At 39.4% G+C, this 26,838-nt stretch overlaps 2 protein-coding genes across 5 annotated transcripts in view; one reads left to right on the forward strand and one right to left on the reverse strand.

Annotated features, from left to right (window-relative positions):
• Positions 1-3,991: 3,991 nt before the first annotated feature.
• On the reverse strand, positions 3,992-26,821 carry grap2a (GRB2 related adaptor protein 2a). 4 transcript variants are annotated; one of them, XM_040116267.1, is made up of 9 exons: positions 24,933-25,189; positions 21,201-21,291; positions 14,866-15,030; positions 14,676-14,767; positions 14,089-14,208; positions 9,095-9,281; positions 7,453-7,545; positions 6,054-6,170; positions 3,992-4,682 (listed from the first exon to the last, which is right to left on the reverse strand). In XM_040116267.1, the coding sequence occupies exons 3-9, from the start codon at positions 14,941-14,943 to the stop codon at positions 4,503-4,505; spliced, it is 867 nt and encodes a 288-aa protein (XP_039972201.1). In that variant the 5' UTR covers positions 14,944-15,030; positions 21,201-21,291; positions 24,933-25,189; the 3' UTR covers positions 3,992-4,502. The 4 variants fall into 4 exon arrangements, with proteins under 4 accessions (XP_039972201.1, XP_039972191.1, XP_039972182.1 ...); XM_040116257.1 differs by lacking the exons at positions 21,201-21,291; positions 24,933-25,189 and adding an exon at positions 26,679-26,821; XM_040116248.1 differs by lacking the exons at positions 21,201-21,291; positions 24,933-25,189 and adding an exon at positions 26,323-26,613.
• Positions 22,465-26,838, forward strand: part of si:ch73-281f12.4 (RA_Radil_like and Myo5p-like_CBD_Rasip1 domain-containing protein) — a 45,402-nt gene continuing 41,028 nt past the window's right edge. Inside the window, exon 1 of the mRNA XM_040116225.1 lies at positions 22,465-22,620. The gene's annotated coding sequence lies outside the window, so the exon portion shown is untranslated. The remainder of the gene's footprint in view (positions 22,621-26,838) is intronic.

A 26,838-nucleotide genomic window follows, 5' to 3' on the forward strand; every position in this document is an offset into this window, starting at 1 on the left:
CTCTTTCGGACTCAACGTGTCGGCATCAAGCCGCTCACATTGGTAGAGAACTTCCTGTAGTAAAACTTTCAGAATAAAGTTGTTGGCTTTCGGAAGCTGGTCGACTTTCAGCTTTCAAAATGATGAAGATGTGCCCGGATCCTTTATTTGAGTAAAGGTACTAATGCCACGGTGGGGAAATACTCCGTTACAAGTAAAAGTCCTGCATTGGAAACGTTACTTATGTGAAAGAATTAAAGTGTAATCAGTAAAATATACTCAAATAAAACTACTCAAAGCAGACAAATGTCCCAATATTAGTGTTATACTATTATATATTATTATCATTAGATTATTATTACCGATTAATTCATGGGTAAACATCATTCTACTGTTGTAGCTGGTCAAAGTGGAGCTAATTCCTAACTATTGTATATAAGGCTTTCCAGTCATCCGCCGATTATTTTTCCGATCGATCGATCGATCGTTTGGTTCGTGAAGACGTAAAACCATCGAGAGTCCGATTTGACAGCTGATTGATCAATTCACTAATGGCGTCAGCTTCACTCTTTTATAGTGGCTCGCTTGATTTATTATATTTTTATAAACTCTTCCTCTGTTTTGCATGAAAAATCTCCATTTGTAAGCGAACTAGAGCTGTTGAGTAAATTCAGTGCAGTAAAAAGTGCAATATTTCCCTCTGAACTGTGGCATGAGGAGAAAAACAGGCCACTGGCAGCTGATTATATTGATGAACAAAGTGCCAGTGTATTTACTCAAGCACTACACTTAAGTACAGTTCTGAGGTACTTTTCTGCTTCTTTATAATCACTGTCAACTGCATTTCAGAGGGAAATATTGTACTTTTTACTCCACTACATTTTATCTGAATGATTTAGTTTCTCGGGGGTTGTGTAACCTCTAACACGTTGTTGAGAGACTGCACAACCCCGGACCGAAATCTCAGCGTCTAGTAAGCGGCTAATGTCTCAGTTGTCTGTGAGTCAGTAGCAGTTCCCCTCTAAAACTTCCCCTTGTTCGAGGCCCAGAGGGGTTTAATTATCACGTTTTAACAAAAACATAAAATACTAGACAGAAATCACCCAGAACAAATGGGAACTTGTGCATCGGAACCTATGTTTTTCTTCTTTTTTCCTCTCCCGTTCATCATCTCACGACCCCTCAGATTTATCCTGTGACCCTTTTGGAGGGCCCCGACCTCTAGGTTGGGATTCACTAGACTGAACAAACTTTATATACAGTTAAAGTTAAAACCAGCTCCACGTCAGGCAGCTACCACGGTAAAATGCTACTGAATCACTGATGCATCGGTATTAACAATCAAATGATGTCAGACATAATAATAAATCAGTCACAGGAACATTTTACTTTGATACTTTTAACTACATGTTGCTGATAATACTTCTGTGTAGTAATAATTAATTAATAATTAGTAATTAATTAAGAGTATGACTTGTAATGGGGGATTTTGACATTATTGTATTGTTACTTTTACTGCAGTAAAGGATCCACAGATAAGCACAAATGAGCCAGTCTGAACAGAGGGCCGATTTCAATCTGACCCAGGTCAGATGTTAAATGGTATCCTACAAATTCAAATTGACTCACTGTTACTTTTTAAGAACACATTAGGCGCAAAAAGGTAATGCAGGAGATGCCAAAAAAGGGACAGGGGGGGGGGGGCAAAGTGAAACTGGCCAGGTGACAGGATGCCTCGCACACATGCAATAAACCGGATTTAGAAAATGTCACGTAAAAACCGGATTTTTGTCATGAGTGGCTTACAGACTGCAGACCGTGAGTCCAGTAACCAAAGAAGGTGTGTGGTCAGCTGCACATGAAAAAAGGAAAGGTGAGAGTTTAAGAAGTAAGCCGCCTAATCAAAGCGGAACAGAACTTACTGTATAACGCCTTCTTACCATCAACAATGCGGTCGAGGCAGAGAAAAAGGAAAACAGTATTACCAGTCAGTAGCTAAAGAATAAAGCTGGTGTGGTAATGTGAACATTGCCCCGACATGTAAAATTTAAAACTGTCCTATGACCACATGATATTCACAGGGTGGTTGTGGTTGAGGAGGTATCAATCGTCGGTGGTTTGACCTCCGGCTCCTCCTGTCCACGTGTCGAAGTGTCCTCGAGCAAAACGCCTGGTATGTAGCTAAGACAGGTTTTACCAATACATAGAAGTTACACGGAAACATCTCTCATCAACCGGTTATTTTCCTGTTGTCCAACATGTGATTAAGTGAATCACTGCAACTTGCATTTTTTAAACGCAGGAAACGTGTCCAAGGCTCCTGCTGCCAACTACACTTTTCTTGGCCTACGAGCAGCAGCGTAGAACTGAGAGGAATAGTGGAACTAAACAGCCAGGACCCTAACATGGACAAAAGTTTGCAATTTTTAAAATTTGATCTTACTAGAATAGTCAGTAAATGATTGCTGTTGGGTGGACAAACTTAGCTGGTCTCCAAACACGGTAACTGCGCCGATGCAAAGGACTTCAGGTGAATGTTAAGAACTTCCATGTCATTAAAAAATGTTATAAAAATTGAGGAAAAAGTCTTTCAATTATGAAATCCTTTCTCAGTGAAGGTACCAGAGTAAGATGTCTTTTCACCTTTGTCTTATGCCCCGAGATCTAAGGAATGCAGTGTACCTCATTGTGAAAGCTTCACACAGTGTAGCGACTGTGTGCAGAATAACGACGCCGAACTATGCTGCAGATTTTTCCAGACTTTCCTAAACACGTCATCACTGATTACTCTAATAACTAATGCCTACGACGGACGCACGTGTTTACTTGTTGATTCAGCTGCGTCGTCAAAACATTAGAAGAGGATTAGAAATCGACAAAGGTGTCAGTTTCTGTGGTCCTCCAAATTTATCTGGCATCCGCTATGCACAGGATGTAAACTCAGCGACCACTTTATCAGGCACAAGTGTGCAGGCTAATGCAATGCAATACATCTGCTCTGCATTAAAGTCTACTTTCATGATGCCTTTAATGTTCAGTTTATGTTGACACTGTCTTAAAGGGTGACAGTTGAGTGCATTAAAAACAGAGGTGTTTAATACCCCCCCCATGGGAAAGACTAGTTTTTCTAGGAAACTGATGGATATTTATGTCTGTACCTACGACGTAATTTACTTTTTTTCTTAAAAACAGGCAGGTACTTAATGATTGTAGCAATTAACACTTTCTACATTTGCCTTATAATTAGTACCAAACTATGTGGGCCTTTCTTGGAAATATCCAACTAATTAACGGCTAAACACCTGCTAATTTCTCGTAAATTATGAGGAAAGTTTCCAGGAAATGAGCTGGAAAAGATGGGAAGTGTGCATAAATAAATGTACCAGCAGTGAGAACGACACAGTGTTCGCGGGAGTTTTGTCAGTCTAATTTGGGTTGCGCTTTCCTTCAACGACACCTGCTGCATATTCAGGTGTGCAGAGTTTTTTTTTTCTTTCAGTTTTTGGTTAATAATCTTGCAAATGTTTATTATACGATTTGGCGACAAATGCACCATTATTTCTGGTTTCTGTGAGGCTACAAGAGCTCAACCGCAGCGGCGTCATTTGGAGCATCCAGCCCATAGGATACAGCTTAATCTGGCCCAGGCGCCAGTGCAGCTTTTATTTTGAAGGCCACCTCTCCTTACTCCCGCTTTTATTTTAGCCACCATCGTGCAACCGTTGCTACAGTAATCCCTTCATAAATAAAATCCAGGGTTCCAGAGAAATGTCATGATAAAAGAATCTACTGCAGGTTATAGGAAACAAAACTTTCATGAGGGAGGATAAAAGTCCCTATAAACCTCCCCAGAGAGCCATCGACATTCAGAGTTAGCAGTAGATTTAAACATCAAATTGGTGATAAAAATCATTTTATTTCCAAGTCAGTGTGTCCTGAGGAAGGTACATGTCTATGTGAAGCATTCAGACTTCTTGAGAAATCAGCTGATTATTTTTTCATACAAAATTTCTTTTTTTTTTTTTTTTTTTTTGTGGAAGAAAATGTGACTACACTTACAGCATGAACAGAAACAGTCGATTCATCAGCGGACTGGCCAACGAGCATCTGGCAAATAAATACCTGCCGACAGACACGTCATAATACAGATGATAAAACATTCCGCAGTGCCATCTGAAGCAGTTCCTGTGCGCCTGTTAAACAAGTGCCAGGATTTAGGATGCGCCTTCGCTTCGTTGACTGACTGAAGCAAAACGTGTCCAATAAAACCTGAAAGAGCACCATATATATATATATATATATATATATATACATATATGAATATGATCTGAAAACACTAACTGCCCCACAGTCATTTGGGCCCCGGCATACTGATGAAGTCCCGACGTGTGGTGCAGAGATTAGATGACTCCCTGACTGCCCAGTGTTTATGTTCAACAACGCATACTCGGGGCGCTGCACCTGCAGAGCGAGTCTGTGAATGTGTGTGTAGGCATAGTAAGTGTGTCGCCCGGGGTGTTTTCTCACAGCTGTATTGTGTAGTTGGCAGGAAACAGCCCGCTTTTGCCCCGCAGCCTCCCTTTCCACCACGACGCGTCTGAGCGATCCAGCACTTCGATGATGTCTCCGGCGCAGAAACCGAGTTCGTCGTCTTCCTCGGCGTTGAAGTCGTACAGCGCCTTCACCTGCACCGCGCACGGCCTCTGTGGGACAGATGAGGCAAACCAAACACTGAGTAATACCTGACAGCCGAGCGCTGCATCCTCATTTATGATGATAAAATCATTTTAGCGGATAAAAACATCCAAACATCAAATTACACATACATTTCTCAAATTACTAATTAGAGTTCTTAATTTACTTATTTTTTTTCCTCTAATTATTAACTTGTGCACTGAAAATACTAAAACATGCTCTCAATTTGTTTAATTTGCTTATGCAGAGGGTAATGACATGCTTTTATCAAGGTAACACAACAGTCCAAAAAGATGAAGTGTATATAGCTTAAGTACATATCTCAGTCTAAGATCAAAACAAGTGTACTGCTCACCTGGACTTTTATTTACTACATGATCCATCACATCTGTCATATTTTAGATTCATCTTTTGATTATATTTCAAGTATCCTCTGTAGATACTGTTACCACGTATACATTGCGTGAATTATTCAGACAATACATATGTATTCAATGTGCAGTTAATTATGTTTAACATCCACAGACAATCCTGCATCTTAATATCCATCTGACTTGCACTACTGTACAGTGTATTATTACTATCATTGTACAGTATATATTAACACATTGTTTTCATCATGTATTTCTTTGTTATTCTATTTATTTTTATATTTTATCTGTCTATTTAGCTATTGTATATAATTAAGCCTTTAATTGTATTTGTTTTTTTACCTACGTCATTGTTTTTTTTGATTTTATGTAAAGTGGCTGCTGTAACTGTTATACAGTAAAAACTGTATTAAATCCAAGCTCTTTATAGTAACGGAGTTGAGGGAAAAGGAAAAATCAGAGGAGCATGGAAATGCAAAACGAGTATATTAAGAGAAAACTGGTCATTTGAGAGCATAATTTATTAATTAGAGTAAAAACAAGGAGGAGGAAGGAGGCATGATTTAATGAGTTTGAGGACCTGAAATGCCTCCAAATTATTCAAAAAATCTGGACTACTGCTTAAATGATTGAACGAGTCAATAGATAGAAAATTAATCAGTTATTAGTTTTATAATCGATGAATCATTCAAGTCAGTCACCAAGAATAAATTGCTGGTTCCAGTTTCAAATGACAGGAATTTTTTTTTCTCTCTGTTTCATATCTTTATACACTGAATATCTTTGTCTGACTAATACTCCAACACTCAAATTAAGCAATTTGATGATGCCACTCGGGGTTCTGGGAACTTGTGGCAGGTATTTTTCACAGTTCACGCAGTTTTTTGACATTTTACAGATCGAGATTGAGATTTAGCAGACAGTTGCAGCCCTGCTCTGGACTACTTCAACCAAAATCCCAGAGCAGACTTTGTTTTTCCCTCAGGAGAAGAGAAAGGACGGGCTGACCTGAGGCAGAGGCATGGTTTCAGATGTGCGACGGGGAGGATAAGCAGAGCTGATGGGACTGTTTCTTCCTGTGTGACCGATGGTGTGAGCTCGCTCCTCTAGACCCACCCTCTTAGCCTGGAAAAGAGGGACAAACACTCCACTTTGTTTTTGCTTTCAATGACTTTTAACTAAAACCGATAAACAAATATTATATAATCAATATGATGGTATACACCAGTGACCCCGGGAGTTACTTCTGGAGTTGCCAAGGGTTATGTGGAAAGATTGTGGAGTAGCTCAAAAACAGATATTATGATTAAAATTTAAAAAAAAAATCCACATATTGAATCAGTTGTAGCATCTTAACACCACCTGATGTGATCGCGAGCGCGTGAAAACTAGTTAGCTAGTGAGCGGAGAAGTTATGGTGTAATAGATAAATGTAATGATAAAAGTAATGGATAAACAGTTTAAACAGTTAGCTAAAAGTAATGGATAAATGGTTGAAATGGCTAAAAGTAATGGTTAAATAGTAAGCTAAAAGTAATGTATAAGCAGTTGAAGTTATTAGCTAAAACTAATGGATAAGCGATTGAAATGGTTAGATAACAGTTACAGAAACAGTTGAAATAGTTAGCTAAAAGTAATGGTTAAATAGTTAGCTAAAAGTGATTGATAAACAGCTGAAATAGTTAGCTAACCGTAACGGATAAATAGCTAAGAGTAATGTATAAACTGATGACATAGTTAGCTAAAAGTAATGGATAAACGGTTGGAATAGTTAGCTAAAAGTAATAGTTGAATTTTTAGCTAAAAGTAATCTAAAAGTAATGTATAAGCACTTGAAGTTATTAGCTAAAAGTAATGGATAAGCGATTGAAATGGTTAGATAACAGTTACAGAAACAGTTGAAATAGTTAGCTACAAGTAATGGTTAAATAGTTAGCCAGAAGTAGTGGTTAAATAGTTAGCTAAAAGTGATTGATAAACAGCTGAAATAGTTAGCTATTTATCCGTTACGTTTAGCTAAGAGTAATGTATAAACTGATGACATAGTTAGCTAAAAGTAATGAATAAACATTTGGAATAGTTAGCTAAAAGTAATGTATAAGCAGTTGAAGTTATTAACGTCCAGTCCCTGCCACTCCAAGTGCTAGTACTAAGAATGCAAACTTAACCAAACCAATCTAAACACTGGCAGTTCAATTTTATGCAAAAAAATACTGTAGCAACATGCACTTTCATATTTTCTGATAGTAATTTAATTGATAATGTTAAATGTAATCCAGTGTAAAATCAATAAAATTAACAAATTAGGAGCATGGCAGATGGTTTCTATGAGAGAGGTGGGAGACCAGACTAACAAATGCTGGGAAGCAGTGTTATACGGTATATATTTTATATAAAGAGAGTGTACCAGCTGGCTGTGAGGCTGGTCTGAAGCTCTGCGTGGCGTAGCAGCAATCGCTGCAGCGGAGTGATGTTGTTCCGGCAAACTTCCCCTCTTCACCTATAGGACAGAAACAGACAGGAAGTAGATAACATCGCACTGCAAATTCAAAATAGGTGTGTCAGTAACTAGTGTAAAATAATAAACGACACAGCTCTCACTTCTATTTATATTCTCATGAATCAAATGTTTTTCATGATGTGTACAAACCTGGGCAGGGAAGTAAGTGAAAACAAATCCAAAACATTTGCCTGAACATAACCAAAATAATTTAACTTTAAGTGAATACTCCTGCATTTATTCTTTTTTTTTTTCTTTTTTTAAACCAAGAATTCCATGAGAAGTTAGCTATAATTTCTCATCTACCTTCCCATATGACAGTAAACAACAACATATTTTACCAATGTGAGGATTCCTTTAGTTGAAGATATGTTGAAACTGAGGAAACTGTAGCCGGTTGCACCTGGTGTTTGTTAGTTCAAACTTAGCCCAGTTCTAACTGAAGTTACTTCCCAGCAAACAATCTGTGGGCAACAGTTACCCCACCCTCACGCACTCCCTTAGTGTGAGTTTCATCAGTAAGTAAATAAAAAAATTGGATTGCACCACACCAACTAGTTCTTCTGTAGAGATTAGCGGTCAGTACCAACCGATACCCGCCGGGTGTAACCGTTACGTACAGTAGCTAGCCGAAATAACTGACAAACGTAACGTTAGCTTGCTAATATGTGACCCAAATACATAAAATAGACTTAAATACATCTCACAAAAACAACAAAACATAACTTAAAATTTACCAAACGTGCTGATGACGGTAGTTTGACTAGCCACAGTTACGTTAGCTTAATCAGATATTTCCCAACTCACGCTAAACTGTATTAATAATACTTCTGAAACAAATATTTCTCCCTGTATGTAAATTTGAATTATATATATGTACATTTACATATGATTTGCAGCTAAGGTTAATATAATTAGTCCTCCTAAAACTGTAATTGTTGGAAATTATGTTTGCTAACAGTTCATTTTAAGTCCCCCTATCTAGCATTTATAGGCCGTATATAAACATAATAAATGCTTATAAAAGCCTATAAAATAGTTGTAAGCTGATCTAGGTGTTTATTTATGGATTTTTTTGTAGCTCCCCTGGGCATCCATAACTGGAGGCTGCTGTGTAAACAGGTGATGAATGACAATACAGTAAAATACAGCTGTAATAATATTAAATATGTCTTCATAGAAGATATCATGGTTAACAATAACGCTTCAAATACTTTATATCTGCTTATAATAACATTATAGTGTGTTATCAATCTTTTATTTAATGTTCGTGTTCTGCTTATAAATTCTAAATAGGGGAACTTAAAGTTATGTTGAAGCTTGTGATGCTACAGTGACTTTCTGTTTGCATAACTACATGTTGTTTATTTATTTGCTACCTTAAAGATTTGATCTTGTCCTGCCAAGCAGATACATATTTAACAAACTACCCACTTAAGTAGGTTACTGTGGTCTGGTTTTTTGGTGACATTAAGAAATCTAGTTTGAGCAAGCGTAGTGTGCCGTTAGATAGCAAATCGAAGCTACAGACAGCAGAAAGGTCTCGTACCGACGGGGCCATGGAGGGACTCCTACTTGAGCTGCCGTCGTTGAGGTAGATCTCCCTGGTCTTTGAGATAGAGGTGGTCTTGTAGAACTCCACCAGCTTGTTTAGGGAGGTGAACTTCTCGGACCACAGGAAGTACTGGCCTTTGTTGTCCCTCAACACTTTAAAGTGCTGAACGTCGCTCTCATGTCTGAGGGAAAAGATGAAGAATCAGAATCAGAAAAACTTTATTAGACCGTTTGCCAACCACCTGAATTGTCTGCAAATTGTCAATCTGCGAATTAAAAAAAAATAAAGAATGGATACACTGGAAATGTTGACGTACTGATTAAAGCAATGTGGCAAAGTGCAATGTAAACAGAATAAATGATGACGTATATGAAGCATGTGCGCGTGTCAGATCTGTGTGGACTGATGAGGAGACCATTACATTGATATTTGCACTTAATTTGGATGGAAACCTGCCTATTGTTCACCACAAGGCTTATGGAAATTTTGAGGTGGCTCACGCGGGCACACATAAAGACATGCAAGTGGCAAAAATGTACACATAGCACTAAAAGAAAAAATATATAAATATCAGCGTATGAATTACAGGGGGGGTTAGCTCCCCGAAAAGAGACCTGAGCTCCCACAGAAGCAACGATATTTTGAGTTTAGATACTTGAAGACGTTTCACCTAACGTCCAAGAGGCTTCTTCAGGTATTTAACCTCTAACGGTGCCCTGATTGGACGAGTTGGATTGAGTTATGGAGGGGGGGGGGGTGAAGGATCTAACTGCCTGGGTGAAGAGACCTGAGAGTGACGACCGGGTGTTGCCTGTGATTCTACTTAAATGGTTGATGATCTGAGAAAGTTTTGATCTGCTCTTTAGCAACGAGAAAGCTGAGGACTGACTCCTCGCGTGACAGTGGTCAGGTGTTAAAATGTCCCTCCTCGATTTCAATCCCTTGAGTTTCCCTCAACCTTACCTGTTCCACAGAGTCACTGTGGGGCTCAGAAAAGGACCACCTGCTCAACCACTTCTTAACTCCAGGGGTTCAAAGCATGCAGGTAAAGAGAAAAATCAGCTGAACAACTACTGACTCCCTGGTTCCCTCATTCCTGGATTCCTGGACTTTTTCCTGAGCTGGTTTGTCCTCTACTGGTCAATGCAGAAAACTACATCGGTTTACTAGAAAGCAGTAACTCCCATCTTGGTGGTCATATCAGAGGGCCTCAGCACCTACTAGGGCCCTAAACGGATACAGATTTACTGCGACGTTTGGATATAATACATACTGTAGAAAAATTATGCTCCTTTTCTGTCTTGCATGTATCTACCTTTACTCAGCAATAACATACAAAATGCCCTCAAAACACTAGTAGTAGATGGATTAACATCTTAGCAACATTTGAATGTAGCTGGTCATAGCGGAGCAACAGCTGTTGGCTGTTTTCAGGCGCATCGCATCGTGTTTTATTTAACTGTTAATATGTTTTCTGTGTATATCTGCAAAGTATGTAGTCAATATATCTGTCGGATAAATGTAGAGTAAAGAAGTGACAATATCTGTAAATGTAGCAGGTTAGATGTATATAAAGCAGCATAAAATGGTAATACTAGAAAAAACTCAAAATACTTAAAGAAATAAGTAAAATAAACTCAATTTGTACTTAAATTTAGTCTAGTGGTCAATTAATAGATTAGTCAATTGACAGAGAATTAAGCGGCAACTATTCTGATAATTGAATAATCATTTTAGTCTTTTTTTTAAGCAAAAAAGGCAGATATTTGCTGTTTATAACTTCTCAAATATGAGGGTTTGATGCTTTTTTTTGTCAAATGATAGTAATATAAATATCTTTGGATACTCGTCAGACAAAACAACAGGTCTGAATACGTCACCTTCGGTCTCTGAGATATTATAACGATACGAGATATGATGTATAATAATTATATATTTCTGGCATTTTGCTGACAAAATGATTCATTGAAAAAATAATCGTCAGATTAACCGATAATGAAAATATTCATGAAGTTGCAAGCCTATATTCTGCTCTTGCTAGTGTCGTGGAAGCTCAAGTTTAGGATGTTTAGCCAACTGAAAAAAAACAACAACAAAAAAACGAAATAAAACACTGTGAGACTGCAAAACAACAAGTCTACAGCCTTGCTAGCGTCTCTGTGAGTCTGTACTAATGCACGGTGGAGCTTTGAGCTAAATGCTAACGTTATCACGAGAGGACAGCGTGTTAGAGGAAAAGTCAGAGGATTGGCAAAGTTATTACATTTCATCCTCTGGGGACCATGAATGTCTGAAAAGAATTTTATGGCAATCAGTCCAATAGTAGTCGAGATATTTCAGTTTGTGCATGGCTTTATAATACACTGTATATCATGTGCTCTGCATTTAACATGAGCTAGCAATTAGCCTGAACCAGCAATCAGCTTACGCTAACTCAAGATTGAAAAACAGACACAGACATGCTAATTTGTGCGATTCGTAGCGATAAGTAGACTATTTTGAAGTCAAAGGAATTAAATAGTTCCCCCTGTAGCAAAAAATACAATAAAAATGAGCCTTTATTCAAATTTTCATGCACCATTTCTTTCTATTTAATTAATTTATAGAATAGGAAAAAAAAGTTAATGGCAATTGCTGCATGTGCAAAAACCAGTGCTTAGTAACCCCCCCCCCACAGCTTGCAAACATTTTTTGTAGCAGCTGAGAGACTTTCTGTTCTGATGAAGTTTCGGTCACTCTTCCTGAAGATCACTTCAAGTTTCGAGATATTTCGTGGCTTTCCTGCACAACACAGCCTGTTTAAGATCTGCCTATAGCAGATTTTCAGGGTCAAGTCAGAGGGGCAGCGAGGGCCTCAGCTCGTGTTTCTTGAAGCAGTTCATGGTAGATTTTTGAGTTCTGCTTAGGATCATTTTCCTGTTGCAGGAGCCAAACCCCATTTCAGTTTCCCTTTCTTGACTGACTGCAGGACGTTTGCACCCAGAATTTGCTGGTATTTAGTGGCGTCCGTTCTTCCCTCTGTCCGCACACTGTTTCCTGCACCACTGGCTGCCACACACCCCCAAACCGGAGTATTTCCACCCTCATGTTTAACATTTGGCCTCTTGTGCTTGCCCCTCTGTGAAACGTCTACATGTCTTTTGGGAAAAAAAACTTTTTTTTGTTAAATGGGCCTTGAGCAACAACTACTGAAAAGCAGAGAACAGAGTTAAAGAAAAGGTGCTTGGCCCACTGAACTGTACAGTGAGAACAGTATGTCCTGATGGTCTGAATGACTGCAGACACTTTAAGAGTAAACTGCGCCTCATGTTGGAAGGCTGCCACGACCTCTAAGATACTGCTACTCTCTTCCTCTGTCTTGTTTACTCTGCCACAGCTTTGCAGCTGTCTCCTGGTTGTAAATATGTGAAGTCTTGCAGAGTTTGCAGCACTTAAGGGAAGCTAAAGAGACGGCGAGATGATGAGTCAGACTTCGCTTTTTACATATACACTGATGTGCATAGAGGGGAAAAAAATTGGTTTACTGTTTCTGGATAAATAAGGCTACTTAATGTAACGGATCTATTAACAGATTTTGCACTAAAACCACCAAATCGGCAACTAGATTAGATAATACTCTAAATTAGATATGATTAAGAAACAACCATAAATCTCTCTGAAATCAGCTCTGTCAGTTCGAGCTGTTTCAGATCGCGAGCCGATCATCTCCTCACTAATAACTCTGACTGATTTTGTGTTTATTCGTCAAGTTTTTACATCAACTCTCAGTATCTGGTCAGGGACTTGACTGTCTTGCTGTGAACACAACTGATCTGCTCAAAACCATCAAGTGGCTAAAAGGCAGAGCCGGGTAGTTATATATTAACACAAAGTGATTCTTCTTTCAGGTTGATTAGTTAGCAAATGCAACGAAGTGTGCTTTGTCATGCGATCTCCAAATTGTACGATGAGCTGATGTGTGGATCGAAATGTAATATAATTAAAACTTTTTTTTCCTCCCCCTCTCCTTTGTTCCTGTTTAGTGACACGTAAAGCTGATCAACCAGAGACACCAGAGAGGCTATTTTTTTTCTTTTGCTGCTGATCGTGTCAAGTCAAGAAATCTTGTCATTCGCTTTCAAACTGCTTCAAACAGTTTTGAAAGTTCGAAAACTAAAAATGTGATGATACTCGGGCAAGTTGTGGAAGATCATTTTAATGGATGTTTATTTTAAATGGTCATCATAATGATATCCTCCAAAAGTCTGAGTCACACTGAATCTAAAAATATGTGTGTCGTGTCTGTGTGTTTAGATTTGACAGAGTTGTGACTCGACACAATTTGCGGCAAGCAGGCACTAAGGGTTTTATAGTACCCTATTTGCCCCTGTGAGCTGTTCGTCACTGCCGCCGCTGCAGCGGCTCTTGATGGCGTTGATAAGCAGCCAATCTACAAGGAGTAACTTCCTGTTGTATTTAGAACACCTGCATGCACCTGTCGCGTCCACCGCACATAGCAGCCTGTCTTTGCCCCACCCGTCTCCCAGCACGCCTCCCTTACTGTTCAAACCTCTGGAATATAGCTGAACTTTTCGCAGATGGAAACCACCCTAATGGTGCGACGACCCACCCGAATCAATTTTTTTCACCCACCCAATCTGGCAACACCGGTGTTTTTTCCGACCACAGCAGAAGGCAAAATTGTTTTCCCCTGCCGTCATAGAGAGGGGGCAGACATTGAAACCGTTTAAGCTTGATCGCCAGTTTTTTGCAAAGCTGCATAAATTGGCGGACGCTGCCACACCACAGTCGACGTCAGATTGGTGTCGAGGGAGGGGGCTTCCGAAGTTTTTCAAGCATCCAAAAAGCACTCCTTTTCGGATGTTGGAAACACTTTGTGTTAGTGCTGACATGCAAAACTATGATAGTGGCCATGGTACAGAGGCATCGTCTTTGTTTCCGCCACAGTCGAGGATGTAAAATGGTTTTCGAGTGACTCTTTTACTCACTTGACAGAGATGGAGAAGTCCCCCGGGGAGCTCTGGGACCCTCGAATCACAAAGTCTCCAACATCTTTGTGCCTCAGGAGCTCCTCTGCAGCGCTGCGACTGGCGTTCTCCTGAAACCATCTGGGAACACCGAGAGGCCATCCTAATTATCGGATGTTAACCACACACACACCTACAGCCAGAGTCGTATTATAAAAGTTCGGCTTTTTTGGTCCAAAAATTACATAAATCTAAGACACAGGATCTGGTCTCTCTTCTTATCAAAAACTCAGAATTAGTCTAAGTGAGACTAAACCACATTGACAGAGGGATAAAACATAGTAAAAATTAAAGTTTTTTTCTGACCTTTTAACAAAAATTTGATTTTCTTTTGTATGCATTCTTGTTGCACAATTCACAACTGCTGTCACCTTGATATTGGGATTTTAAATCGGTCTGCACAGACAGAATCACAAGGATCTCGGTTTCAGTGATGTATATTTTGTCAAAGTTGAGTGAGGATTCAACTATATTCAACAATCACCCTAAATAAGGTGACAAATCCACTTCAGGTCCACTGTTTGTTAGTTAGCAGGACTGTCTCTTACCTTGGAGTCTGCATTTCTAGGTAGTTTTGTGGTACGAATCCTTCCTGTCCGTTCATCTCTGCCTTATACCAGTCATCTTGTGGGCTTAAAATCTGATCAGAAAAAGAAAACGACAAGATGTTGCGCAACGGTAATGAAGTATTTTAAGAACCACAGTGAGGAAATCATAATTTAATCGACATACACCGACCTTAAGTATATCGCCCTTTCTGAAGCTGAGCTCGTCGTCTGCCGTTGCAGTAAAGTCATACTTTCCTCTGGCTTCCATTGGGACCGGCTGAAGTGTCAGAAAGGTTTAGAAAATAAATAAAAACGAGGACTACAGCGATGATCAGAGGGTCCACAGCAAGTGTTTCTGTGCAGGGAGAAAGAAAAATATAGGAACACTTTAATTCAGCACAAGCTCAAGCAGCTTGTTGCTTCCGAGCAAATGTCAGACTAAAATCTGATCTAGAGGAGCAGAGACATTTCTCTCTCTCTCTCTCTGTGGTGTCAAGATGCTGATGAGATAGCGGCACTGTTTTTAGAATGATGTTTACCAGTTGTGGTTTGGGGAGGCTCACAAGAAGTCACAAGATCATCTCAAAACTGTTCAAAATGTACTTTTAACACGGATAACGTTACCTTTAGAGAAAAAAATCTCCCTAAAAAAATCAATGAAAGGGCGTGTTTAAAGAAGAACATTTAAGAATATCGATCATTCTGCCTTCAGAGTGATGACGCGATGTACTGAGCTCTTAACAAAACAGGAATTGATCTCCCAAACTCTCAAGCTTTATCACTCAAACAAATCAAAACTTTATATATAGAATATATAATCTTTTATGCAGATTAATGCAGCTCAGAGTGATAAAATGCAACTGACAAACTTTTCAGAAAATTAGAGCTGATGATCAGTTGATTAATTGATTCCTCAGAAAAATTAGCTGGCAACTATTTTGATGATCGATGGAGTCATTTAAGCAAATATTGCAAAAACCGGTTAAAGTCTTTCAAGTGTGAATATATCCTGTCTTCTTTGAAAGTAAACTTAACATATTTGGGTTTCAGTCTGTGGTTCTGGCAGATTAATCGTTAAGTTCATGATGTAAAGACATTGTGAAAAACACCCGTCACCACCCAAGAGTGACGTCCTTAAACTGCTTAGTTTGTGAAACTTACCGTCCAAACCCGAATTTCATTCACAATCATATATGATAAAGACAAGCAGCAAATTCACATTTGTGAGACGCTGGAACCAGCAAATGTTGAGCATTTTCGCATTAAAAAATGACTGAAATGATTAATCGATTGTAAAAAATAGCTCCCAGTTCACTTTTGTTTGATTGGCCTATAGGTCAATCAACTTATCCTTTCAGCTCTAAACAAAATAAGACATTTGAAATTGTCACCTTGGGCACTGGAATGTAGACATGAGCATTTTTCGGACTATTTTCTTTTATAGACCAAGCAATGAACTGATTAATCAAGGAAATAATCAGCAGATTAATCAATAATTAACTTTGGTGGCAAAATTAGTTGCATAAAATTAGTTTCACCCCTAAATATTATAAGACACAGAAACAGGAGCATATCAAAAACATAAATATAGAGACATAAGATCAAAGTACGAATAAGGTAAAAGTGAAGTAAAGTACATTAAAACAATAAAAAAAGAAAACAAGGGGCTCACTGACTCATTTAATCTGAACGATAGTTAACAAAGTTAACAAACGATTGACCTTATTGATTTAATGTCATCCTTTTTTTTCAGTTTATTCTTGGACCTAGTCCAGGGTGCAAATCAGAGCAGGAATGACGCAGCATTCAAGATCAAAATATTCCAGTACACTGGTAGTGCAGACCGTAGACACCAAGGAGCTCATTGACCAATTTAAATCTGAATGATGGTTAACAAAGTACACCTGCACGTGACTCAACGTACTCCTGCAAGGTACTTTTTTATGACATAGATTTGAGACATTTCTTACATATTAGTTTTGATTTTTCAGACGTTTGTTTGGGTTTTAGGGGACACGATGAAAGGGAACAAGACAAAACAGCATATCCACATGAGACACCAACATCAATAATGTACAGTAGGTTATTCCAATCAACCATGAATACTTCAGCTCCTCGTAATTATACAGTATGTGGTTGCAGGGGACGCAACTAGCAGACTGCAAGCTCTCGACATGAATGAAGGACATGGACATGACATGCGGGGAGTAAAGGAACTGGAAAAAAATCATTTGTCTCTTCCTAATTTTTAAAATTAGGAAGAGACAAATGACACAAGCCACTTCCCCCTTCTGCTACCGTTTATCTACAGAAACACAAACAGGATGGGAATACAAGAGGTCAACATGTCGTTAGTTAGATAAAACTTCTGAAACATGGATCAAATGTCGAATTAAAGCTACAGTCAGGATCCAAATCCCATGCTAGCAGTTACTGTACCTAGGTTGTTAATTTTGGTTATTTTCCCACAGATGTGAATAAAACCTTGACTCTGTTTGTGGTTATAGAGTGAAGGATGTGGTGAGTTATCTTGAAAAAAAAAAAGACTCTACCTTCGCTTCACTCCTGCAGCTGTTAGCGCTTTGCAAGATTACAATTTTTTCTTTGAACTCAAGTAACTGAGGAGATGTAAAATACCCACTATAATCCCTTTCCCCCACGGGGCAAATAAACATACCTTAATAAAAAGATTCATCATCTTTTTATCTATACACACACTTAAAACTTAGATTCCTGTAATGCCTCAATTTTATCTTTTTGAGGTTAGAAGATAGATCTCTTAAACATGCCTCAAATTCATTAAGGGGTTAAAACCTTTAATCGTTCACCAGGGTTGTTTGTATAGTAGCTCCTTTTGCAGTTTTGGACTAGCTCAGCTTATTTGGAAAAACAGAAATTACAATTAAAAGAAGAAGAAGAAAAAGTCAAGCTTGCTAGAAACAATGAATACACAGTTAAAATAGCTATTTAAAAGTAATGGATAAACATGTGGGATGGTTTGGTAAAATAAATTAGTTAGGTAAAAGCCATTGAGAAAACAGTCGAAATAGCTAAAAGTAATGGATAAATGTTTGAAATAGCTAAGTAAAGACTAAAGAGTTTAAACAGTTAGTTAAAAGCAATGGGTAAACAGCTGAAATTGTTAGCTAAAAGTAACGGATAAACAGTTGAAATTCTTAGCTAAAGGTAACGGATTAAAGGTTGAAATTGTTAGCTAAAAGTAACGGATTAACAGTTGAAATTGTTAGCTAAAAGTAACGGATAAACAGTTGAAATTCTTAGCTAAAGGTAACGGATTAAAGGTTGAAATTGTTAGCTAAAAGTAACGTATTAACAGTTGAAACAGTTATCCAAAAATAATTGATAAACAGTTGAAATAGCTAAGTAACCGATAAACTGTTGAACTAGTAAGCTAAAGGTAACGTATAAACAGTTTAAACAGCTTAAACTCCGCAAACATTTCATCGACCCATGGGTTGACGGCAGGTCTATGGCACAACCTCTCGCGTGAAACGGGTTGAAATGACGTGCAGGTTGCACCTAAACCACAAAACAACCAGACTTATCAAAAATTTAAATGTCATTGAGTATAAAGTCATACCCTAACGGTGTTATAGAGGACTTTTATATGCAGCCTTAAAGTTATGTTCGCATAGTTAGCGATATAAAGTTACGCAGAATAATTGAAGCACTGATTTCAATCTATATAAAAGTGGCATTTAGTTTGCGCGGTGTTCGAAAAATGCACAAGTTGAATTCCAGTAAAATATTTCCAAATATCATGGACACCTTATGTGGTTACAAATACAATTTTAAAGCATTAAAACAGTTCATGAAAGGTTTATGTAAAAAAACTGCCCCTTTTAAGTTGTACTCATCACCTCCAGCCTCTGCTTTTGAATAGAATCTATAGCAATTACTCTTTATGGTTGTGATGGTTCTGTCATTGTCCTATCAAACCAGGCCATATGACTGAATAATTGTTTTGCACTTGAACTTTCTTTTTATTTATTGCCCTTATTGATTTAATTTCATCCTTTTTTTCCCGGTTTATTCTTGGACTTAGTCCAGGGTGCAAATCAGAGCAGGAATGACGCAGCATTCAAGATCGAAATATTCCAGTACACCGGTAGTGCAGACCTTAGACACCAAGGAGCTCATTGACCAATTTAAATCTGAATGATGGTTAACAAACTACACCTGCACGTGACTCAACGTACTCCTGCAAGGTACTTTTTTATGACATAGATTTGAGACATTTCTTACATATTAGTTTCGATTTTTCAGACGTCTGTTTGGGTTTTAGGGGACACGATGAAAGGGAACAAGACATAACAGCATATCCACATGAGACACCAACACCAATAATGTACAGTAGGTTATTCCAATCAACCATTAACACTTCAGATCCTCGTAATTATACAGTATGTGGTTGCAGGGGACGCAACTAGCAGACTGCAAGCTCTCGACATGAATGACGGACTTTCTATGAGATGGTCTTTTTAATTAATTGATATATAGTCACATTTTCAGTATATATATATATATATATATATATATATATATATAAATATAAAATGCATGTTGCATGCACGAGACGACGTTGACGTAGCGACCTAGCGTCCTTTCAATTTCCATTTTGACTATATAGGTTACAGATAAACAGTTGAAATAGTTAAAAGTTAGAATAAACAGTTAAAACTGTTAGTAATTGATAAAAGGTTGAAGCAGTTAGCTAAAAGTTACAGATAAAGGTAATGGATAAACTGAAAATAAGCTAAAAAGTAGTGGTTGAACGGTTGAAACATCCAAGTTCTGCGACTCCACGTGGTAGCACCTATACAAAGGCAAGCTTGACCTAAACTCTGGCAGCTCAACTGTATAAAAATAACTGATCTGATGGTGTTAAATGTCATCCAGTTTAAAACCAATTAAGTGGGTACATTAGGAACATGAAGGTTTAAGGGGTACATCAGACAAAAAAAGGTCGGTATGCTCATGTAGGAGCAGAGTAGATTTAAGTTTACTGCAATATTTGGTCTAGTAATTATATAACAATTACTACAAAGTTTGAAGTTCATCAACTCTGACTATAAAACACCCAAATTAACCTGATGGAAGTATAAGGACCAAAACGTTGCAAATAAAGTGAGTGATTTTTGATCCTTTTCAGTTTCCGAGTTGGTTGTTTTTGCCCTTTGCTGCAACACTTTTCTTGAAATGCAAAGTTTAATGGGGTATCAAGCTTTAAAAACCAAGCGCCTCAGTTTGTCTTTGAACTTTCATAACCGTAAGAAACTCCCTCATTCTCATTCTGGTCTCAACTGCTGACTATGAGTTTGAGTGAGGAAATAAAATACAGGGGAAATCAAGGACAATTTTAGTACAACAAGTTGCTCTTGTGTGATGTACGGGATTTTTTTTTTTTTTTTTTTTTTAATCTTATCTGATCTTTAATATATAACTCCTCCTCTACTTAAGTCAACACTTAATAATTGATGTTACACATTCTTACACCAGCCTCTACATGATAACAACAACAAGAGGACTCTCTGAGGAGGGGAAAAGCAGGACGGGATGCCATTGTGCATTCATGGACAGTAATTAGCCAAACTGTTTCATAATTAGTCCACCGCATTACCAAAACCACTCCCAGTCAAAGTGGAAGTCGTGGGCGGCTCGGCTTGTTTCAGCAATCGCTCTGACTCCCGTTTTATCTTTATTAGGCAATAGATCTTCAAGAAATGGCTAAAGAGCCGGATTGAGAAAAAAAAAAAAAAAAAGACTGGGTAAATGCGAAGTTACAGATGTGACGATGTAGGACAATAACCACAATAGTGCTGACAGCAAGCCGGTGAGGATTTCAGCAGCGTGACACACGAGTCGTTTTCCTGAGCTTGTAGACTACTTAAAAGCCTCAGCCTTATTGTTCGTGACTCATAAATGTTATTTACTTTATAGACAATTAGGACATATCGTCACATATTGTCAATATATTGCAGAAGAGGACTGCAACTAATAACTATTTTCATTATTGACTCATCTGATGAATGATTTCCTCCAAAGATGTAAAAATGATTTGACTAAAAAATGTCTGAAAATAGCCCAAGTCTGACCAACGGTCCAAAGATACGTAAAAAAAGAAAAGCAGCAATGTATTCACACCTGAGAAGCTGGAACCAGTGGATTTGTTTGGCGGTTTTGCTTAAAAATGACAATTTACATGATTATTCGATTATAAAAATTGTTGCTGATCATTTGTCTAAGGCTGCAGCTAACGATTATTTTCATTATTGATTAATGCGGCAGTTATGTGTGCCACTTTTGGTATCAAATGTCTGACGTAGTCTGCAAATGTCTTGTTTTTTTTATTTTGTATGAACAACAGTCCGACACCCAAAGATGCAGCACGTTCACTGTCACAGACGACATACAGAAATCACCAAATGCTCACACTTGACAAGCTGAAACCAGTTAATTTTTAGCATTTTTGCTTAAAAATAACAATCTCAAACGTGAACTGACCGTGAAAATGGTTTCAGATGAATGTGTGCTGTAGCCTGAGGATGTACGAAAGGTGTTCAATTGATTCTGAAGATATTTCTGCTCACACGATCTGAGGGGATGTAGGGGAAGTTCATATCAGCACGCAGTATTTTTTCAATGGTGATGACAACTGACTGCAATTAATAGTTTCAGCTGTAGGAGGTGTTGCTTGGATTGTTGCATTTGTGCTGTCTAAACTACACGGGTTTTCTCATTTTGCACCTGCATCATAAACTGACTGCGTGCAGGCTGCCATGCAGAAGCATGTAAAAGCAGCCAGAGGTGTTCATTTGATTCCTTCTTCTGGAACAAATCAGACTGTCGTTCTCCACCTTTGAAGCTTGCTAGTTTTCACCGGAAGTCGAGGAAGCACTTAGATCCTTAACTTAAGTAAAGTATCAATACTGCAAAATAAAAACACTCCATTACGAGTAAAGGACCTGCATTGAAAATGTCATAAATTTAACCGAAAAACCAAAAGTTAAAGTTCTCGGAATCCAGAAAAATGGCCCGTGTAAGTGTTACACTGTTACATATTATGTTATTAGACTGTTGATACTGATGTATTAATGTGAAAGCAGTATTTTACTGTAGTAGCTGGTCAAGGTGGAGCTACTTTTAACTACTTTATATGCAGTTAGAGCATCATATTTTATACGATTATCAAATCTTTGTAATGTAAAATCTGATTGTCCCGCTGAAATGCAGTGGAGTAGAAGTATAAAGCAGCATAAAACGTAAGTAATCAAGTACCTCAAAATCGTACTTGAGTCCAGCAATTGAATAAATGTACTCAGTTACTTTCCACCACAGTATACGACTACTAAAGGTAGTTTTTGCCATTGTTAACAGTTAGAGTAGACAGCTGATCAGGTGTTACGTAAGAGTAAGCAAAACACGTCAACATACATGCAAATAAAACACTCTCATTACAGCAGAAGAGGCAAATTTCTCTTCAAAAACATTTGCATTTCGGGACTCACGCTGACAAACTGCTGGACAATCAGAACAGTGGAGGAAGAAGCAACTGAAAGTGCCAATGCAACACTGTAAAAACGCACCATCGCGAGTAAAAGTCCTGACATTAAGCCCCTACAAGTACAAGTACGGAAGTATTAAGGGCTGAATGTGCTTAAAGTATCAGCAGTAAAAGTACTCGTCCTGCAGCGAAACGTCCCCGCGACTGATATCTCACTCTATCTGACATTAACAGAAGATTAACAGCGATGCATCAGTGCGTCAGCAGCATTTCACTGTTGTGGCTGCTCGAGGTGGAGCTGGTTTTTGACCACTTTATACACAGCCAGCTTAATGCTGGGGTCGGGCCCCTCCGAAGGGTCACCAGGGAAATCTGAGGGGCCCTGAGATGAGTAATGAGGAGAGGAAAGGGGAAGAAAAAGTAAGTTCTGATTCAACAATATCTGTTCTCATTCTTTGGGGTTTTCTCTAATGTCGGTATTTTGCATAAGAATCTCTCTGTTTTATATGTGAAGTACGGAATAATTTTACCTCTCGGTGCCGGAAACAGTCGTCTCTTTGGTGAAACTGCTAACACAGCTCATACACACCTGAAACGTGACCAGGGGCCGGAATGAGACACCATTTGTTTTGTACGGCTACGACTAAGGATTATTTTCATTGATTCATTTGCAGGCTATGTTTCGGTTTAGCTTATGAAATGTCAAAGAAGTACATGCTGAAAATAAATGCTCATCAGCTTCTCGGGGCCCAAGGTGACGTCCTCACATGGTGGAAGGTAACTAAGCACATTAAGTACTTTTACTCAAGTACTGTACAATTTTTGCACATCTCAGGAGGAAATATTGATTTATTTGGGATTTATTTGAGATCACCATTTACTTGTGAAGAACCATAAATGCTAACAGGAACTTTCCTAAAAAGAATAATTACAATTATGATAATTTCTTATCTTAATCTGTGTTTTCTGCGCATTAAATAATAAAATCTCATATAATCCTTCAGGAACTCAGGGGCTCCATGATTTAACAGTCTGAAAGGGGCTATTCTGCATAATGAGCGCTTTTACTTTCGACATTTTAGGTACATTTTGATAGAAACTGTTACTTTTACTTCAATAGGGTTTTTGAATGCAGGACTTTTACTTGTACCAGAGTACCTTTACACTGCGGTATTACTACTTTTGAGTAAAAGACCCTCGGCCCCTTCTTCAGCCACTGCTCTTGTTAACCAGGTAATAACCACATTACTACCTACGCCAACGAGGTTTTCACCCGTGTCTGTCTGTGCGTTTGTACTGAGCCGATTTTGCACCGGACCTGGTGGAGGGATGGGGCCATGGGCCGGGGAAGAGGAACCCACCCAATTTTGGTGCAGATAATCTTTTTTTTCTCTGAAGTCCGGTGTACGTTGTTCGTCTCTGGCCTTGGCAGAGGTCTGCGATTCCACCGAGTCTGGCTTGTAATGTGTCACAAGCCGAAAAGGTTGAATATTTATTTTTGAAAGTTTATTTCATGTTTTACGATGTACACATCTTAATCTGAAAAGTAGCTACAGTTATCAAATAGATGCAGTGCAGAAAAAAAGTAGAATATTCCCCTCTGAATTGTAGTGGAGCTGAAGTAGAAAGTAACATAAGTCCAGTACAGTAGTTGAATAAATGTAGGTATTTACTTTCCACCACTGGGTCGGACTCAGTCTTAAATGCCACATTAAGCCACTGCAATGATTATTGAGTTAATCGATATGGCAGATAGTTAAGTGGCAACTGGTTTTGCTCAGTCACTGAATCGTTTCATTCAGTTTTACGCACTCTCTGGTTACAGCCTCTCAAATGTCAGCATTTGATGTGTTTTGTTTTTTGTGATGCGTGCACCGGGTTTAAGCGGCTCCCTGGACAAGTACAGGTGGCTGAATAAAACACGGATCACAATCCGAACAGGGATTTCGGGGCCGGTCGCGGCCCCAAACCGCGACCGTGCGACTGGTGCCGGCCGAACCCCGGCGGAACCCCGGCGTTTCCCTGCGACCCCGGGGCGCCGGAGGATCGGACGGGGCACCGACCTCCCTCGCGCCCCGGCGTGCAGAGGGATCCCAACTGCCTCGCACGAAAAAACCGTAACGTATCTCTGACCACGCGAGGCTCCGAAGGGGATTCTCAGCAGCTGTGACCTCCGCCGACCCCTCTGCCCCCCCCCCACGCCGACGACGGCCACTTTAAAAACCGCTTCCCCAAAGCGAGGCCAAGTAAAAGCATCCAACTGAGGATCAAACAAGACGAGTTCAGCAGCAAGCTGCCGGTAAATATACACAACAACAACAACAACAACAACAACAACGACCGCTTCAGAAATTAAGATTTCACGTGGCTGCGCCTGTATTTGAGGACAACTACGAGACAGCAACACTCAGGTTGGAGAGCAGCCTCAGTTAAGCGGTTTTAATTCATTCAAAAGGCCAAAAATAACACGTTAGATGTGTCGCTGGCTGTTGCAAAAAGCAGCTGAGACTTTTTAGAAGAATTACATTTAAAAAAACAAACAAACAAACAATTATTATTATCAGAAATCCCATTTTGTAAGAAATTACAGTAAATCTGTCACGAGTTTGAGCGATGGAGAAGTGAGAAATAGCTGGAAAGAGGAAGACAAACGATTCTTTTCCACAGTGAAGTTCGGCGTCAGATTTCTATCAAGTTTCCTGATATCGATATTAAAGCGTCCCTCGGCTCACCGTTCCTCCTCCACGGAGCGGGGCTGAACTCGGGTGAAGTTTATTCTAAGGCCGGACCTCTTCTCCCTCCGAAGCCTGAACACAGCGGCATATTTGTGAGTCCCAAAAATATATATATGTATTTTTTTTTTTTCTTTACGAACAAATAAAAGTCCGGGTTTTGGGCGCAGGAAAAAACAAAAAAACAACCACGACGTTTCTGCTCCTCTGTTGACTGGATGAAGCAGCGAGAAGACGGGAAACGTACGAGCCCCGAGTCCCCCGCTCTGATGTTGATGCCCGTGGAGAACCGCCTCTCTTCAAAGCATCGGCCACGGAAAGTATGACATGTCACTTCCCTCCGTGTTTTCAAAATAAAACCAAGCAACAAAGGGTTGCAGTGGGGTTTTTTCTTTTTTGTTTGTTTTTTTGTCTTGCAGATTCCAAGTCTGTATATTTAAAGCAATAGTTCGACATTTATTCTCTTTTCTTAGCGAGAGTTTGGAGAAGATTGACACCACTGTCAAATCATTTGTTCGACGCGAAGCTGCAACCAAGAGCTAGTTAGCTTAGCTTAGCATAAAAAAGCAGCTCTTGTTATAGCCCCAGGTTGTGCCTCGTGTGTTAGCCTCCTGCACACGGAGGTGACCGTCGGTTTCTCTAAAAGAACCCAGAAGGTCATTTAAAAACACTTTGGTTACTGCTGCTCTGACCATAAAAGACTCTAGCGTCTGAATAAAAAAATAAAAAAACAAACTATTCAGTCCACTGCAACAATAAAACACTTTTTTTGTAAACCTGTTTCGCAGCTTCCTCTCAGTTGGCGTAACTTCCAAAAATTACAGTTATCAGGATATGTGACACATTTAGAAAACGTTATTTGCGTAGCGTGTATTCCTTTAGGTAGGCTATGTTGTTCGTACGTATGCTTTTGCGAATTATTTGAAGATTTACTTCGGTTTCGGTCGGGGCTGTTTGGCAGTCTGCGCTGCGCTTGCTGAGTGACGGCGGAGCCGGTCTTGCGTCGAAGTCTGTTCCCCCCTTCAAGATAGCCCCCCAGTAAAATTGGTGTCTGCTGTAGCGCCCCCCTCCGTGGTTGCGGGCTAGGGCTTAGGCTAGGTCAGGGTTAGGCGTAACAGAGATAACTGGTCGGGGTCAGCGATAAGGTTCGGTTCGGATTTAGGCAAGAGGAAACACGCATGGACGGGGAAACAGTCCTTGACACGACACTGGTGACGCAGATGTCCCGTGTTTGATCAAAGAAATGAAAGAAACAACTCCGTGTAAATATGTCAACACCAGCAATGATAAAAAAGTTAAAACGATGAGGTAACTTGATGTGCAATCGCAAGTTTTATGTTGATGCGCACTAAGTCGATCTAAGTCCTCTCATGCTGTTCAGATATGGTACCTTGTTGATCATGTAAGCAGGTCTTCTGGTCCAACGAAGATCAGGCATTTGTGCTATGTTCGTTCAGGGATGCTTGGTCTGGCGCGTCCGCACATTAAAGAAGAAGCCTTTGCGTCTCCTCGTTATCATGCACGTGGTGTGTTGCGACGGCTCTGCGCCGGCGTCTGCCGTTGCTGAACGTTAACCTGAGCTGCGTTGACCTCCCAGGGCACCACCAATCAGGGAATGACCGCTGCCTGAATTCGCTTGTTCGTGTTTCCGAATCTCCACAACTGTACAATAACAATTTCATACGAAGACCAGACAAAAAAAAAGCCACATTGTTTGCTCGGGGGAATATCAGCACGCAGGTTTACCTTCGTTTTGGTAATTATAGGTGAACATGCGGGTGGCATGGTGGTGCAGGGGTTAGCACCCTTGCCTCACAGCAGGAAGGTTCTTGGGCCTTTCTGTGCGGGATGCAGAATCTGGAGGCGTCTGCGTGGCTTTTTTTCTCCGGGTACGCGCCTTTTCCTC

Source organism: Xiphias gladius, chromosome 3, assembly GCF_016859285.1.
Source record: "Xiphias gladius isolate SHS-SW01 ecotype Sanya breed wild chromosome 3, ASM1685928v1, whole genome shotgun sequence".
NCBI classification, from domain to species: Eukaryota; Metazoa; Chordata; class Actinopteri; order Istiophoriformes; family Xiphiidae; genus Xiphias; species Xiphias gladius.